The 16948-nt window shown below is 38.9% G+C and overlaps 1 protein-coding gene across 2 annotated transcripts in view; it reads left to right on the top strand.

The window, feature by feature from the left end:
• Window positions 1-1839: 1839 nt before the first annotated feature.
• igsf21a (immunoglobin superfamily, member 21a) overlaps window positions 1840-16948 on the top strand; it is a 290961-nt gene continuing 275852 nt past the window's right edge. For both annotated transcript variants that reach the window (XM_084739312.1, XM_084739319.1), the window contains exon 1: window positions 1840-2286. In XM_084739312.1, the coding sequence (XP_084595438.1) occupies window positions 2148-2286 (139 nt within the window). In that variant the 5' untranslated portion in view covers window positions 1840-2147. The remainder of the gene's footprint in view (window positions 2287-16948) is intronic.

The raw sequence follows: 16948 nt of genomic DNA, 5'->3' as shown, positions 1-16948 counted from the left end.
CAGAGTGTAGGGGCAATCGGACAAAGCACAAAGGAAATCTGTGTCAGCTGTCTCCTTCAAAATAAAAATAACTATTTTAATTTTACACAATTTGCATATTAAAAAAAAATATTAATAATCATCTTTTTTTTTCTCCCCCTCAGATTAACAGTAATTAGGGGAGACCAGGGACGGTAGTAACACTTTTTGTGTGCGTATTAGTAACTCACATTTGTCTGCTACAATTAAATTTAACTTAAACGTCTACTACGTAATCACAGATTAAATGAGTTAGTGTCATACACAAAGAGTTACTCCAATTGCTTCAATTTATGAAATATCTCATGTGAAGAATAAATCGTTGCAGGGACCCTGGTTGGTAGTCCTTGTGTATGAACTTTGCTGGTATGATAGGGTTGAAGCAATATATGATGTTGGGTAAAGCAAGAATAAACTGAGTTGAAGCACCTCTTCATGTACAGAATAAAGGAGGCGGAAAAAGTACACATACTCTTTACTCAAGGAGACGACTGGTAAGAGTAGAAATACTGATTCCACTTCTCTACTCAAGTCAAAGTTGTTGTTCTTGTTTCGTCCTTTACATAGTTATCGTCGTGTTTTTTCAAGTTGTTTTCATCTTGTTATCATCCTTTTTGGCTTGTTCTGCCATGTTACGTTGTTTTCATATTATTGTGTCTTATATGTCATTTTTGTCTTTTTGTTTTTTATACTGTTTTCAGCTTGTTACCTCTTGGTACTTCATTGTAGTCTTGTTGTCTTTGACATAATTTTTGTCTTTTACATCGTTTTCATCTTGCTAGGTCTTTGACAACATTTTCATCTTGTTGCATCTTTTACATCTTATGTTTTTTACATAATTTTCATCTTGTTAGGCTGTTTTCATCTTACACTCTGATACATCTTTTTGTCTTGTTTCATTCTTTTCATCATTAACATTTTATGCCGCTTTTGTCCTGTTACATTGTTTTTCAACTTAACATCCAGATATATTTAAATTTTTTTCTTGCTCATGTCAATTTCATTCTTTTACGTTGTTGTTATCAAGGTATTTTTTTATCATATTACAGCCTGATACATTTCTTATATCATTTTTGTCTTGTTACACCATTTTTGTCTCATTGCGTTCTTTTCAATTTTAATTTTTGTCTTGCTGCCTCTTTTACGTCGCTTTCGTCTTTACGCCATTTCTGTCTTACATTGTCTGTCGTGGGCGATACGCACTGATGGATACGCCAGTGACTCAGTCGTCTTTTCCATGTTTTATTGTCTCATCCGTTTAGGCTGAAATTGATCTCGATGTTGGGAAGGTGGCACCCAGTGACGCAAAATAAAAATATTCAACAATTCACCTCAAATGCATTAAAAATAAATACACCTGAAAGTATCTGTACTTCAGTACTTCTGCAGAGGAGACAGTTTCTCTTTCATCTGCTGCTCAGAATAAGGTCAGACAAACAAAACATTCAGTCAATATTTTCTGATTGTTGAACAGTTGATTGTTTGATAAACTGGACATGTTCTGTCTGCAGCTTTAATTATTTATGTGTTCATATTCTTGTAGTTAATATAGACTGTATGTACAGGGGAGCAGAAGGATCTTTAAAACCTGTTTTTTTTTTTTACAAGGAGAAAAAAAAAAATCCAACAGAAATAAATCGGCTTAATGGACAGAATTAGAGTGGTCTGAATCCAGGGTAGGATTAAGGAAAATTGTGTGAAATAAAAGAGCGAGTGATCAGGAATGACTGTGCGTCTGTCTGGAGGGCGGGAGGAGAGGGGAGAGAGGAGGAGGAGGAGGAGGAGAGAGAGAGAGGGAGAGAGAGAGAGAGGGGACCACATTTTCATCCAAACCTCCGTTTTTCCATCCGGAGCCTCCATCTATCTATCTCTGCTCCGCGGCTCACCGCAGCTCCCCTATTGTTTCAACTGGGAGGCAAAAAATAATAATAATAACACTGAGCTTCTTCTCTGATCGCAGCCAGTGACTCATATTTTATTTTTTATTTTTTTTTACATCTGGTGCCCGATTTTTTCGCCGTTGCTCTGAATGCTGTATTCACTGTCAACTTCTCTCCGATTTCTCCACTTAAAGACTTGAGCTGCATCATGAATAGTTTGGGGGCTCCTTTCAATCGCGTACCTCTGGAATGGCGGGGATTACACAGCCGAAACCCGGAGAGCATGTAAACGCAAATGGAGTTTGGGATTTATTGCAAAATAAGGGAAAGATGACCGTCTTCTCGTTGTGCTTGCTCTTGTGCGCGGATCTACTGGATTTAGCCGTCGGTAAGTCTGACCCAGTCTTCCTATTTTCCCACACGGTCGGAACCTCTCCGACGCGTGGGGTCTAACAATAGCCTAAGTGTCAAGTTGAGTGATTCATATGTGACAGTGAGATACTAACTGGCCATTAACAGGACAGCCGGATGGAGGCGATCGGTGCCATCCCTGCCTCATGCCAACTTTCCCCCCTCTTCCGTGGCAAAGAGAGAAATGGTCGGATTCAGTTCAGGCTGCACAATGCGTGCAAAGGAAATGCACATAAAAGAGGGGATATAGCAGGAGGCCTGGTTATGTATTAAGTCTTAATTCCTCTGCATTGACTATCACGACCAGCATGCATGACAGCAGCACCTACTTCTTCTGAGCATCACACAAGTGCACCATGCTGAAGCGCACTCCTCGGCGGTGTGGTCATCGTGGCTTTTTTTTCTTTTTTTTTTTCTATTTGCACACATCAGATAGCGCCTGAACGGGCTCAACAGATATTAAAGTTGTTGCCTTGGATAATATAATTAAAGTGCGTCTTTTTTCACCCCCCTCCTCCTCATCATCCTCCTCCTCCTCCTCCTCCTCCATGCAGATGTCTGCTTTCAGTGCGATCCGCTCGGCGCAGCGGTGGCATCGGTGTCGCGTGTTCGCTCTCCATCCTCCCGTGTTAGAGGATGAAAACACAACATTGATCATTTCACATGAAAGCGAGATGTAGGTTTGACATTATGTATGGTATCAGGCTGGATTGTCGAGTCTGTGTGTTTTTTTTGGGAGGCAGTGGTGATGGGACTGAGGATGTTATACTGCATTTTAGGGGAAGCCAGTGTTATTCAAATATTTGCAACAGATAAGGAGCTGCTGGCTATAATTGAAGCATGTTTCCTTCCCCTCACATATGATCCCTGTGGCATTTATTTTTTATCTTTTGCTTGGTGTCATGCAGAGATGGGCACAAATGCATCAAGAAGTGTCTTGTCACAAATTACAAATACTTGCTCATCAAATGTATTTAAGCACAAATGCAAATACTGGTGTGGAGGATGTATTTAATTAAAGTGCAAGTGATCTGAACTTTAAAAGAGCCATTCCCAAACTTAAGAGTGTCATGGCCCAGTTTGAAATGTGAAAATCTTCTGAGGCCCACCCGAACCTTGAATCACAACTCTGATCAAGATGAATAGTACCAATGACAAAATATATATTCTAGTGTTAATGTGACTGGCAGTGTAACATCTATCAAACTAGGTCAGAAAAATTAAGAATAACGCATAATTTAAATCCCATGGCTTTGTTTAATTAGTTATGGTTACTTTTTAAAGAAAAAATAACCACAAACATCAAACAGTAATGCCAAATGTACAAAATTGAAACCTAAAAACATTTTGTTTATTTCTAATGACTTCTCATAACCCACCTTGCAGTACCTTCATGGCCCACCAGGGAGTCTCGACCCATACTTTGGAAATCACTGCTTTAAAAACTCATATCATCACATTTTTAGAATTTAATACATAAATAAATTACCAAGAAGAAACAGAAGAAGAAGAGTGCATACTGGACAAGTTCAACAGGAAGCAGCTCCAGGTTAGCTTCCACTGACTTGAAAGGGGATAAAATGATTTAAAGTTACTATAAGGAACACTCCTATTTCGTTGAATTTTGCGGCCCCTGTGGACACAAACAGTAGTGTTCCCACCATAATAACCACAAAACAGCAGCATCACAACTAAAATTATCTAAACAAAAATCTCTTCCTGCTTCTTTTTAACTGGCTAATATACTACTCACTGTAACTGTGGTTGTGTACATGTGAACACAGGTGTGTTTGAATCTGACTTCAATGAAATTCTGACCTGGCGATAGGCATTAGGACTAGCTATAGAAATAGCTGATCTTCTCATGAATGGTCAAGGCCACTGTGCATCACGTGACTTGTAATTACACAGTTTGGCCACTATGTCAAATTGACTTCAAAGACCGGCGAACCTTTGGAGGATTACCCTACTTTGAAACGATGAAGTCTGCTAATTTCCCACATCAGAGTTTTGAATTGACCAATCCGAGTACCTTGGAGGTGGAGGCTGCAAATTCAAGAGTGCATGCTGGGAGGTTTGCAGCTAGTGATCCATTTGTCAGTTCTTGAGCACACGTGTTTCTTAGTTTTCTCTTTCTCAGAAATATTTAGTTTCAAATTGCATTTTTTTTTTCTTCCCAGCAAAAACACAAATGACAAAATAGTAATTAAATGCATACTGTAAATACATTTAATTGAAATAGTGCCCATCTCTGGTGTCATACGTCAAGAGCTTTGCTTTACAAGACAGCATTTTAAATCGTTGAGGAATCCAGACAGAGTAAAGGCTCATCTTTTCATTCTGCTGGAGTTGAGGCTTGCACTGCACTGGCGCTAACACTGTGGTGTTTGAAGGACTTCAGAGGAGAGTTGACTCCTGGCTACAACATCAGAGCAGCATGCCGTACAAACTAACCTGTTAACCTGCGCTGTGAGCTGAGGATTTTGTTGTTTTGAAGTGCTTCTGACCTTTGCTGACCCACATAGGAAATCATTATGTCAGCTGTGCTTAACATAATGTTGCCTTGGTCGGATGATGCTGTAAGCCCTGCTGCACTATGTAAAGTATTTAGGACTGCCTCAATAATGCAATCATGCTCGTTTGAAGTGTTCACAAAAGCTTAGATTGCTTCGGTTTCATGAGGGTACAATTTGACCAATCAGTCGACGGGTGTGACGGTCAGACTGCACCATCATCATTGTTTTTTCTTGTCACTAATGTTGTAACCAAACAGATTCATGCTGTGGATACACCTTAGAATTTCACCGCTGTCTATTTTTCCCCAAGTGGTATTCTTTATATAAACTGATGTCTGCATCTGCTGCTGTCTTCTGGATATCACATTCGATTTATACCAGTATACAATTTCCCTGTGTGTGTGTGTGTGTGTGTGTGTGTGTGCGTGCGTTTTAACAAGATCAAGGTTTCTCCATTTCAATGTCTGCACCAGTGTCTTAAGATAGATTTTGTTCCCCAAAGAGAGAGCCTGTGGTCAGTGGTTCCACTCTCATCTCTATCTTCAAATGTCATCCATTTTTATTTTCCCCAACAGCTTCTTTCATGTCAGTATAAAAAAAAGCTGAGAAATGATACGTACAGTATCTCATTTTAGAATGGGACTCCTTTATCTAGTCCGTTAACTTGCAGTCCATCCATACACTCTTGCTGTCTGCCAGATGTATTCTTCTTTTAGAAACTTCGGCACAGCTCCCTGCTTAATGCAGCTGTGTCTATAAGCTAGCCTCAGCTAGAAGAATTCAGTAGTTTGGGATTTATGTGTGGCTGTTAATGTCAGAGTCACTCCTTGAGGAGCAGGCTACATAGGCGGTATGCTTACTGTCTCTCCAGGAGTTACATTTTTTGTGTTTTATGCATGCACATTTATATATCTACTGTATATGTGTGTACGCAGCAGGGTATGAGTGAATGTCTTTCACTAGAAAGGCAATTTAAAAGAACAATAAATATGAAATCTTCAGTGTGTTATACATATGTATGCTGGTGTTCTGCATGACAAACTGTAAATGTGTAGTCCTGCATCTTCTCTTTTATGTTCACGTTCACAACATGTAGCTGCGTCTGCAGCCTTCGATGCTCCTGTTACATCTGACTGACTTTTGCCACATCAGTGCAGCTACAACATCATGAGGAGTGACCTAAAGTCACTGCTTATCCTGCAGGTTAAATATCCATATAGAAAGCCAAACAAGTCCAAGAGATTTGAACAATATTGACTCCTGCATTGACAAAGATTATGTCTGAAATATGGCTGAAAGATATGCAAACAAAAATCAAATTGCGATTATTTAGACAGAAATTACGTAATTGCAATTACGACATGAGTGTTCATTTTTGTATTTAATTTTCACTTAAATAAATGTTTCATTTATTGTGATATGTTCATTGTGACAGTTTACTTTTCATTTTATGCTACAAAAAATTGCATTTGCAATAACTTACAAGTAGAAAACCCCTGCATCACATACGATTTAATTGCAGCACATGAGTGTTTTCTTTTTTCGTGATGTTATTTCAAAGTCTACACATGCAATTCAACTAAAATACATGTTTTATGCAGTGGGTCACAGATCAAAGAAAATTACAGATGGAGTTTATCCAATGTTTGCAGTTAGTGTGACCGGCAAGATGTGAAATGTGGCACGCAAAGCAACGCAGTATATAAAATAAGAGCAGCAGAAATGCCAGAGAAGTCTGTGTTAAACTATATATCTTTAAACACAACAGTTACAGCTCAAAACAAACAGAAGTAAATATATTTGCTGATTTAACACATCTCCGCAATTCAAATCAACTGTAGGTTGTCCACCCAGATGTAACAGATGTGGAAAACCATTCCTGATGGTTAAAAAAATGTTTGATATTTTGCTTCATGTGTAACTAGCAGATCTTCTTGCTGATCATCTCATTAGTTCATGTAGGTCATACAGAGGCATCACTATTAAACTGAGACTGTTCCATAAACAGCTAAAAAAAACCCTCCTTGTAGTAGTTTTATATCTTGTTTGCATATTTCTTACAGAAAAAAGTCTAAGTTGTAGTTTTGCATGGGCCATGGGGTTATCTGCCAGACCACTTCTAAGCCAAGAACATCGACTTCCTTCGGTTTTTGCCGGTTGCCTGGCAACCTAAAGGTTGCAAGAAGACTTTAGGAAAATTAGACTACATTTCCATGAAGAGAAATAGCCTGGCACATACACCCCCGTAAAAATACAACTTGTCACTTTTTACACTTGGGTTTCTGTACGGATTAAACAAACAAGATGTAACATGTTAATTAGTGAGCTCTAGAGGTGCTGGTTGGCGGTTTTTGTTGCCTTCGGACAGAGCCAGAGCTGACGAGCTGTTTCCAATCTTTATGCTAAACTAAGCTAACCATCTGCTGGCTGTAGCTGCCTTGTATTTACTTTTACAAAAAAAAAGAAAAAAAAAGAAAAGCAAATTAGCACATTTCCCAACAGTTTAAATTATTGCTTTACACGAGGAAAGCTCAGTACCTTTAGTTTGCTGTGGTGTGTCGTTTAAGATAAAAGCTTTACACTTTTTGTTGGCAGTGGCTCAGTGCAGCCTTATAGCAGTGTGATGGCCTGTTCTTAAGCTGCACCAGCAACATCACACATCGGCAGCTTTACACTGAGGTGCTGTCATCAAATTGAACATGTAGCACTTATGTTTGACAGCGGTGGTGACCTGACTACGCAATACTAAAGTATACCAGATTCAGCTAGACTAACCAATCATCATTGCAGCTCTGAGATCACTCGCTGCTGTTCAAGAGATAGTTTATAGTTCACTGTTAAGTTTTGATTTATGACTTCTTGTTGCAGAGAAATTAATAAACCCCACCCCCTAGAGTTTAATTGTGCAAATAGTGTTCTTCTGTATTCTTGATGTTAGTCAGAAAGGATGGGCTGCTTTTCTCCACAGTCCTTTATGTGATTTTGGGGGATATGTAGGGTGCATGATTTCATATTACAGTGCTGTGTAGGGTAGCTTGATGATTTTGTAGTCCTCACAGACCTCCAAAGAATAAAGAAACCTAATAAGCCGGCGCAAGGTGGTATTACTGTCTGTATTACAGTGCAATTTAGGGAAGAACAGACTTGCTTCACAAGGCTTCGGAGATTTCTCTAAGAGATTAAGAACTAGATAAGACTGTTCAGAAGTTGGATTGAAATTATATCAAATTGCAGCTTTTTGATGCTGCTCTGGTGAGAGTGGTTAGCTTGGTTTTTTTCCACTCGTATTCGTCCTCTGGCCCAGACCATTTTTCTAAGATCAGTTTTACCTAGAAATCAAAGTGTCTGTATCTCATTTCCCTTTCGCTTTTTAGAGCAGTCTATGGATGTCGTGTGTGTGATATTAGATATGTCCTTCGGCATAATTCTCACTTAGGATAATACTTTTCTTGAAAATGGATAATACCCATCCTTGTTTACTCTCACAGCAAGTAGCAATTTGCTGTCCAACATCATCCAAATCAATTATGCGTCTTTCCTCCTGATGCTCATATTTATATATTCTGTTCTAATGTTTCCCCAATTAATTTTTCTGTGAATATAAGAAAATATTTTTTGTGAGCAGCTTTTCCATGTCTTGGGCTAAATACAATTGGTGAATAGGAGAACTGGATAACAAGTCCCCCAGTTTCAGATTAAGTAAGTGAAAATTAGCAAGTAACTTATTGAAATTTCTTTGGAACTTCCCCACATTTCATAATAATTAGGTGGTAATTAGCTAGAAACATTTGAAAATGCTGTGAAATAAATTCCAAATTGCCCTAAGATTCACACCAAAATTTGTACATATTTTCCAGAGATCAGATCAGTAGTAATACCAATTATTTAATACAGTGACCTCATTTATATATAATATTCAGGGCAGCTTGGGCTGAATTGTAACTGCTTACTTCATATGTAACAGTTTCTGCCTAACTTCTGCAGGTCATGCCACTTTAACTCACAACTAGTTTCTAACTTCTGCTGACACGATCAACTAAATTGTTACATTTTCTGCCTAAATTCTGCTAATCATGCCAGTTTAACTTCCAGTTAGTTTCTGGATAACCTCTGCTGAGCCGCCCACTCAATTGGAGTGAGCCGTCACAGCTTAATTTCCACTTGTTTCTGCCTAACTTCTGCTAATCCTGCCAAATACCAATGCCAAATATCTTACTCGCTAATTACCACCTTCTTACCGTGAAATTCAGGGTAGATGTTGGGATTATTTTGGGGTGATTTCTGAGAAATTGCAAATAAATTACTTGGTAATTACCATCTGTCCGGACCTGCAAAACGAAGTGTTGCTGGGAGCTGGTTTAGGTTCAGGTCTGATCAGCTGCACACGGGTTCAAAGAGTCAGGCATTAAAGAACAAGGAGCTCCAATTTCATGTAGATCATGGAAATGGGACAAGCAAAGCTAGAGTGATTTGCAGCCAGTAGAATCTACAGGGATAAGGAGTGAAATAATCAGTGTTCATGGACTCAGGTTCACCATGTCAAAGGTCAAAGGGATTCTGAGCATTATGACTTAAACACCCAATCCAACGCACCATTGTGGCTGTTGGAGTTATTGCAGCAAAAAACGCAGAAAATGAGTCAGTATAGGGATATATAAATTATATTACAGCTACAGGTGGCTGTGAAATTATAGTATCGATCAATTAGACATGAAATGCCTGTGAAATACTTACTGCAGCCTTTGTTTGAATCTACTATCAGTTAAAAACAGTATTTCACGTCATCCGTTCCCTTAAGGTCGTGTTCCTTTCAAACCATTCTGTTCCACCTGCTGAATGAAGCGTCGAAGAAAATGTGTTGCCTCACATCACAGCGCTGTAGGTTTCCTTGTATAGATTGTGGATCACAGCGATGCTGACAGATTTAACCAGGCAGCGGATCTCTGTTAGATCTGATGGTTTCCGGTGCACTGTGACTGTGTCTGCTACTGATGGCTGGTCTTGACTCACAGGAAGTGAGGAGAGATATTGGCTAGAAAATGGGCTGTGCTTGTGCCGCTATCTAACAATCAGCGGGCTTTGCATCAGCAGTGCTGCAGCTTTGAGCAGTTATATAAAATGATTATACGCAGATTAGAAGCTGTCTTCTTTGTTTTGTTGTGTTATTGTTTGTTTGGTTAGTCATTGTGACTGTTTTAATACATTTACATGTATATGATTTTTATTCTTAGACTGATGGTCAAGTACAATGCAGCAATTTGATTTATTTATTGATTTATTGCAAAATAAATCAAATGTTTCATTTCAGGTGATATCAACAAGTCTTGATTTTTTTTTTTTCTAAAGACCAGAAGAAAAAGAGAGGTTGAATTTAACTGGTGTATTTTGAATTTAGTGGCCTTTATTTATCAGTGCACACAGGTAATGTTGGTTAATATTATCAGCCTATCACAGCTAAATCAGTCTGAGCTGGTATCAGAGTATATGTTGTCCAATATGCTCCTAAATGAAAGTTAAAAAGAAAAAAAAGAAAAAACAGAACATTATGGATAACTATTATGGACATGCCTATACAGTTTTAACATAGTTATAAAATGCTTCACAACAGCAAAAATACAGACTTCAGGAAAATAAAAATAAAATTTTGAATATCAGCTGACATATCAATATCAGAATCTTTTTACCTCTTAATATTAGTGTTGACCTCAGTAATTCAGTACTGGGTGGGCTCTAGCTGGCCTGTACTTTCTAATTAATTTAATTTCCTCACTGTCTGCAGCCATTTACTCACTGCACGCTGTTTGTGTTGTGTCACATGTGGATGGTGCGACTGATGAACACGCCATCAGTGGATCCGACACTCTGTTTATGTATTTAATGCATTTAAGTGAAAACTGTCGGACGTTCTGTCGTTTTATCACGCAGGCCTACTTTTGGTTCACCTTGACCAACCTGGACTAAATATGCAGTACTGTTGTTGAGATAGTCTAAATTAATATCATACTGTCCTCTGCAGCTGATAGGATCTCATTTGTCTTAAAACCCCATTAAGTATTCTATTGATATCTGTGATGCGACAGTGAGTTCAAACAATTAAAAAAAAATATGGCTTTCAGGTGATAACTTAATGAAAAATTAGGAGAGTGCAGCTAACTTAGGCTCAATGACACAGCAACATAAAACTATTTTTAGAGTCTGGTTGACCTTTGACTTGCAGCGATACTATGCCAAGGTGGCTGGACTGCATCTAATGGCTTCACTGAAGAAGAAGAAGTACAGTAATCACTGTCGATACAATGTGTGTGGCTACCAATTGTCTCATTCAGTGATCACCTTCAATTAAAGTCTAATTTTTGTTATGCTCACCTTTCAGTCTGTATCTTTTGTAACTCGAAATCCCATTTAATGAGATGAAAGAGCCATATTAAAACTTGAAACAGGTTGGTGACCCAGAAATGACAGCTTTTGTTGAAGGGCTTCAGCCAGCTTTGTGCACGTAGACCACTGTGCTAGAAATGAAATGGCTTTTACTGAAAAATCAAAACGACCTCAAAAGGTCTTTTTGGTGTCATGCAGTTCCTGCAGGACCTCAGTGAATATCTGGAGTTTATTATCTGATTATCTGAAGTAGAGGAGCTCTAACTTATTTGAGTAAAGGGCATTTTTTGCTATTGTGTGAAAGATTTCTGAGTAAAACTTTCGTGGGATGTAATTATTAGAGTGATTAGATTAAAACTTGATTTGATTTGATGGCCCGAAAGTGACTGCAGTATGATATAATATAATATAAATAGCAATATGGAGATAAAGACGAACGTTGCCTTCCAGCCTCAGCTCCCTCACCTGCACTGTTAGACTAGAAGCAGGAGAACAAGGGAGACATTAATAAACTGGAGCACATCTGCACTCTTTTGATAAAGTAAACAATGTATTTGCCGACCGCGAGCCATACACACACCAGTGATATTTCCTGCTATAGTAGCATTCAGTAAATACAGGGGAATGTATAAAAAGTATTAAATGTTTTACAGGTAGAAAAAAAGAGATGGATTTTGATGCATTTCCAGTCTACATATTTGATTCATGGTATTAGATTCACTGTGTTCTTGTCTCCATAGTTTTGGCTTGTCTGATGAGGTTTTAAAAATCTCCGTCACTGACACCCCGGCCACGCTGCTTCACTGCACCCGTACATGACGAATGCCACGACTTACACGCCTGCGGTGACGACACAGCCAGTGTTGCTGCTGCGGTGCTGCTACTGCCAGCCATGTCTTTCTTCACTGAGTTTGCAGGAGAATTCTGAAGAGAGGGAAATGAGCTGTAACCAGAGAGCAGTGTCATTTTTTTTTCTCCCTTGTTCAGAGAAAGAGAAAGAGATGGTGGAGCAAAGATCATTCTGTGCAACAAAATTAGACACAACTTTCCCTGAAGGAAATCTGTTCCACATTGCTCAGAAATTACAGTCATGTAAGAATAAAAACAATAGAGCATCAAATAAGTGAAATATAAATATTAAGTTTATAAGGAGGAACAGGGCCTAAAAGAATAACAAGAGGGGTAAGATAAGTATAAAAGCAAGCTAAATAGAAAAAGCAGTAATGGCAGTTACATTGAAAGTAATATAGGAAGTGATATTAAGAGATATTTAAAAAAAAAGGTCTATGGCACCAGATAATGAATGTAAAGAAGGTACAAGATATTGAATGTAATTGCACATGATAATAAATTGTTCATGATGATAATGAAAATCATAAAACATAATAAAAGTAACAAAAGAAACCTAAAAACAGACATTCAAATTAGATTTTGACCCATTTCTCTGAATGGCAGTGAAGTTTGAGGACCGCTCAGCAAAAATCTAAATTTTACAAAGTGGCACAAACATCCATTTGAAACACTCAGGGCCTTATCTGACACCAGGCACAAAGCCATTGCACTGGTGGTGCGGGTGGATTTGCTTTTTTTACGTCAGCGCCATTGTGAGATAGTAAATGAACTTGCGCCTGGTCTGTGCAGCCAAGATCTAAAAATGAAAGGAGTGGTCAGGTGCATTTGTTATCTTGTGCTCATGCATTGGAGTAAAAGACATTTGTGCCTTTGGCTGACTAAAACCTGGTTGAAGGTGCTCTGCCTAAACTTGCCGGTGAATTAATCAAGGTACTTGGGCACAGCTGATGGGTGTATCCCGCTGTGAGCTACTGGAGCAAGGGGAGAGACAGGACAGGATACTCCTGCACCCCTTGTGCAAATTTGGACACACCTTGAATAAATTAAATCCATTGCGCCTTGTGCTTTCCACTTGCGCTTAGATCAGCATAACAAAGGGCCCATAATGTGGATTTTTGTTAAAGTACATTACACTTTCATAGAAAAACTATGAATAATACTTGTCAAGCAGAATTAGGCCAATAAACCCTTCTAATTAGGATTTTAAAAAGATCCATCAACTTCTACTATCACTTAAAGACAAGCAACCCTTAAAATCTCAATCATAAAGCCCTAAAATATCAAGAGATGTACCAGGAAAAGAGTCCTCACAGTTGACTGATCGTGAGATTCTGTTCCTGAACCCCGAGCGTCCCTGCAGAGCCTCAGGACAGACCACTGACAATCTGGCCCAACCCAAATTAAAACAAGACAGAAGGAAAAACACATCACCTATTGGGAAGACAACACAAAAACTCAAAACAAAATGTTATTTGGCCCTGAACCATCAGTACACAATGGCAGAAAATTTGACCACCGTGAATGATGAGACTCTGAGAAACTCGGTGGACACAGCCTGACCGCAGAGACAGACCTGGCCGTTCAGTTTGGACAGGCTGTGTTCACAGTCCACTCAATACAGAAATACATTTCTCACTACACTGTGGCAAATATAGAGAAATTAGACTCATTGTTTCCCCAAATATTACTCAAATATCAAGAGTTTCAAACGCAATCAGAAACGGACTCAAATATTTGCTGCAACCTGAGAGACATCCAGTGAAACGCCACCAGATTAAATACAAATATTAAACACAGATTCTTTTTTCTGGTTTTCAAATTGACGGTTGACTATTGAATGATTGTCTTGTTTGTTTTAGTTACAATGAGTTTCACAGGTTTGTGATTATAGAAATAGAAATAATAATAGCTCCACATTTACTGTTGCTATTGTATCTGTTGTCATAATTAATTATTTATAACTAACATGGTTCCTTTTTAAAATATTTTTATTGTTAATATATGTTTGCTTTGGCAACATAAGCTCTGCCTTGTCATTCCTATAAAGCTCATTAAATTGAAATTGAAACTGAGATGGAGGGAGAGAGAAAGAGGAACGCATCAGAAAAATACATCCCTTTTACCTAATTATTTACAGATATAAACTGAAGGGAAAGGTGCCATGTGCTGGTATGATGTAATTATTGTCATTTTAACTGTCTATTTTTGCCAAGAACCACCCGTGTCATTCAGAAAAGAGTGTAGCCGGGGTTTTGTAGTACTCAAATCGCCCAAATTACCTCTACAAACATACAGAGAACAAATTCTAAAAACAGCAGCATTTGTTTTTCAGGGGAAGCTGTCATGGTGACAGTGTTCAGTGAGAATTTTTTAGCTGAAAATAATAAAGATAGAAATACTGAAAACTGTCCACTGCGTGGTCTAATTATGATGACTAACCAGCTCCTTGTTTCCCACCATTGTTGAATTTGCAGAATAAAATTGTAAAATTCTTTGAGTATCGAGACGAAAACAAATTTCCATTCACCTCCACTGTTGTGCTGATAGAAGTTTTCAGTGGTGGGGATCTCAGAAGGTGAAGATACCCTTTAACTTTGTTTTGTTTTTTTGTGAAAAGCGCATTGTGCTCTTTCACAGTGGGGCTGAATAAACTATTTGTGCAATTATTTAACAAAACTCAGACACCTAATGCGACAAATTTTCTGACAGCAGGCCTGAAATGGTTTTACACTTCCCAACCATGCATTCATTCATTTGCTCTTCACATTCAGGTACGGCTGTTGATCTTGAAAGAAATTCCGGCTTTTAGTTTCTTCAAAGGCATCCATCCCAATAGCGTGACACCCCGAAATGTCTGAGACAGTGATAAGCCACATGTGAGAGAATAACATATTCTGGGCATTAGCATACATGCCAACTATCAGCTTTTCAGGTAAATGTGTGAAACCAAATCATCTCTTTGACATTTTGGACGAGCTAAAGTGTTTTGTTTGCTGTGAACCAGTCATTGAAAAATCCATTAACATATTTTATTAACGGCTAGCGTCCTCAGCTGTGGGGTTTGCATCTGAGATGACTTGTTGCCTGGTAGCCTCGAACCCAAGGGGGGGGGGGGGGTCAACCTCAGGCGTTATGTCTCCCACAATGCAAATAATGCAACAGAATCTGTAACCATCATGACAAATCTGTCCTCCCCCACCGCTGCCGCCACAACGGCCTCGTGCATGGAAAGCGGTTCAAGGAAAATGTCCTGAAAATATGTTCTTTCCTTTACCCATATGACTGAAATACATTTGCAGTGATGCTACAAATGATCAAATGATAAAGCCTGTGATTAGCGGAGACAACTAAATGCTTGGGGCAAGGAAGTTCAAACAGCACAGTAACTTCCATTTCTACCCCCGAAGTCCTTCGTGCGCGTATGTATGTAGGCTGGCTCGCTGATGTCTTTGGCTTGCGTGGGAGTTTGAAGCAACTCTGATTCCCTCAGCAGCTGGTGGTTTGCAGAGATAGGAAAAAGAGTAGGGAAGCTTTGCTCTGAAAGGTCTCCCATGACGGGCTACATAGAGAAAGTCTAACGTTCTTGTTTGTGATCTACAGTTAGCACAGTGTTGTCAAATAGTTTCTCATGTTCGCTTGATGCTATCTTTAACTTAGTTTTTATTTTTTTCATGGGTGCACTCTTAGAAATAAGGGCTCTTGAAGGGCTGAGATTCTTCCCAAAACCATTTGCTTCTGAAGAACCCTTTCTTGAAGAAAGGTTTCATCAAGGGTTCTTTGTAAGACAAAAGGTTCCATTAAAAACCCTTTTCATCCAAAGAACCCCCGTTGGAAGAACAAGCTCTTTGAGGATTGTTGAAATTCTTTTTTTTTTTTTAAAGGTTATTTTTTTGGCATTTTTGCCTTTATTGACAGTGACAGCTGAAGGTATGACAGGAAAGGGGGGTGAAGAGACAGGGGATGACATGCAGCAAATGAGCCGCAGACGAGATTCGAACCAGCGGCCGCTGCAGAGGACTAACAGCCTCAATACATGGTGCGTACGCCCTACCGACTGAGCTATAGGGGCGCCCGGGATTGTTGAAATTCTTGATGAACTTTTTCGTCAAAGGTTTATCAAGGGCTCTTTGTGAAACAAAAGGTTCTATTAAGAACTCATTTCATCTCAAGAACCCCTTTTGGCAGAAACAGTTTTTCAACGATTGTTGAAATTCCTTAAAAACTCTCTCCTCAAGTGTTTGTCAGGAGTTAGTTGTAAGACAGAAGGTTCCATTAAGAATCCTCTTCACCCGAAGAGCCTCTTTTGGAAGAAAGAGGGTTTTTTTTTTAGGATTGTTGAAATTCTTGAAGAACTCTTTGGTCAAGAGTTTCTCAAGGGCTCTTTGTAAGATGAAAGACTCCATTAAGAACCCTCTTCATCCAAAGAGCCCGTTTTAAATGAAAAAGTTCTACAAGGATTGTTGAAAATCTTGAAGAACTCTTTGGTCAAGGGTTCCTTGCAAGAAGAAAGGTTCCATCAAGAACCATTTTCATGCAAAGAAAACCCTTTTGGAAGATAATTTTTTGAGTATCGCTGAAATTATGGAAGAACTCCTGCAAGAAGGGTTTTCAAGTGCTCTCTGCACCATAATATAAGAAGGTTCTAAGTAGAACTGCATGGGTGAGTTCTAGATCAAACCCCTGAAATATCTTAGATGATGGAGAGGTTCAGGATAGAACCCTCAGAGAGGATTCTGGGTGGAGCTATTACAATATAAAAGGATTCTCAGTAGAACCTCTCATAGGGTTCTGGCTGAAACTTTTCCCAGATGGTTCTAAGCATATCCTTTCATGCCGGGTTCTAAGTTGAACTACCTGAAAGGAACCTATAGGGACACGCTGAAGCACCCTTCA

This window comes from Lutjanus erythropterus, chromosome 2, assembly GCF_056507025.1.
Source record: "Lutjanus erythropterus isolate fLutEry1 chromosome 2, fLutEry1.hap2, whole genome shotgun sequence".
In the NCBI taxonomy this organism is placed as follows: domain Eukaryota; kingdom Metazoa; phylum Chordata; class Actinopteri; order Lutjaniformes; family Lutjanidae; genus Lutjanus; species Lutjanus erythropterus.
Note: the sequence above shows the minus strand (reverse complement) of the source record. Positions and strands in the feature narration are given on the sequence as shown.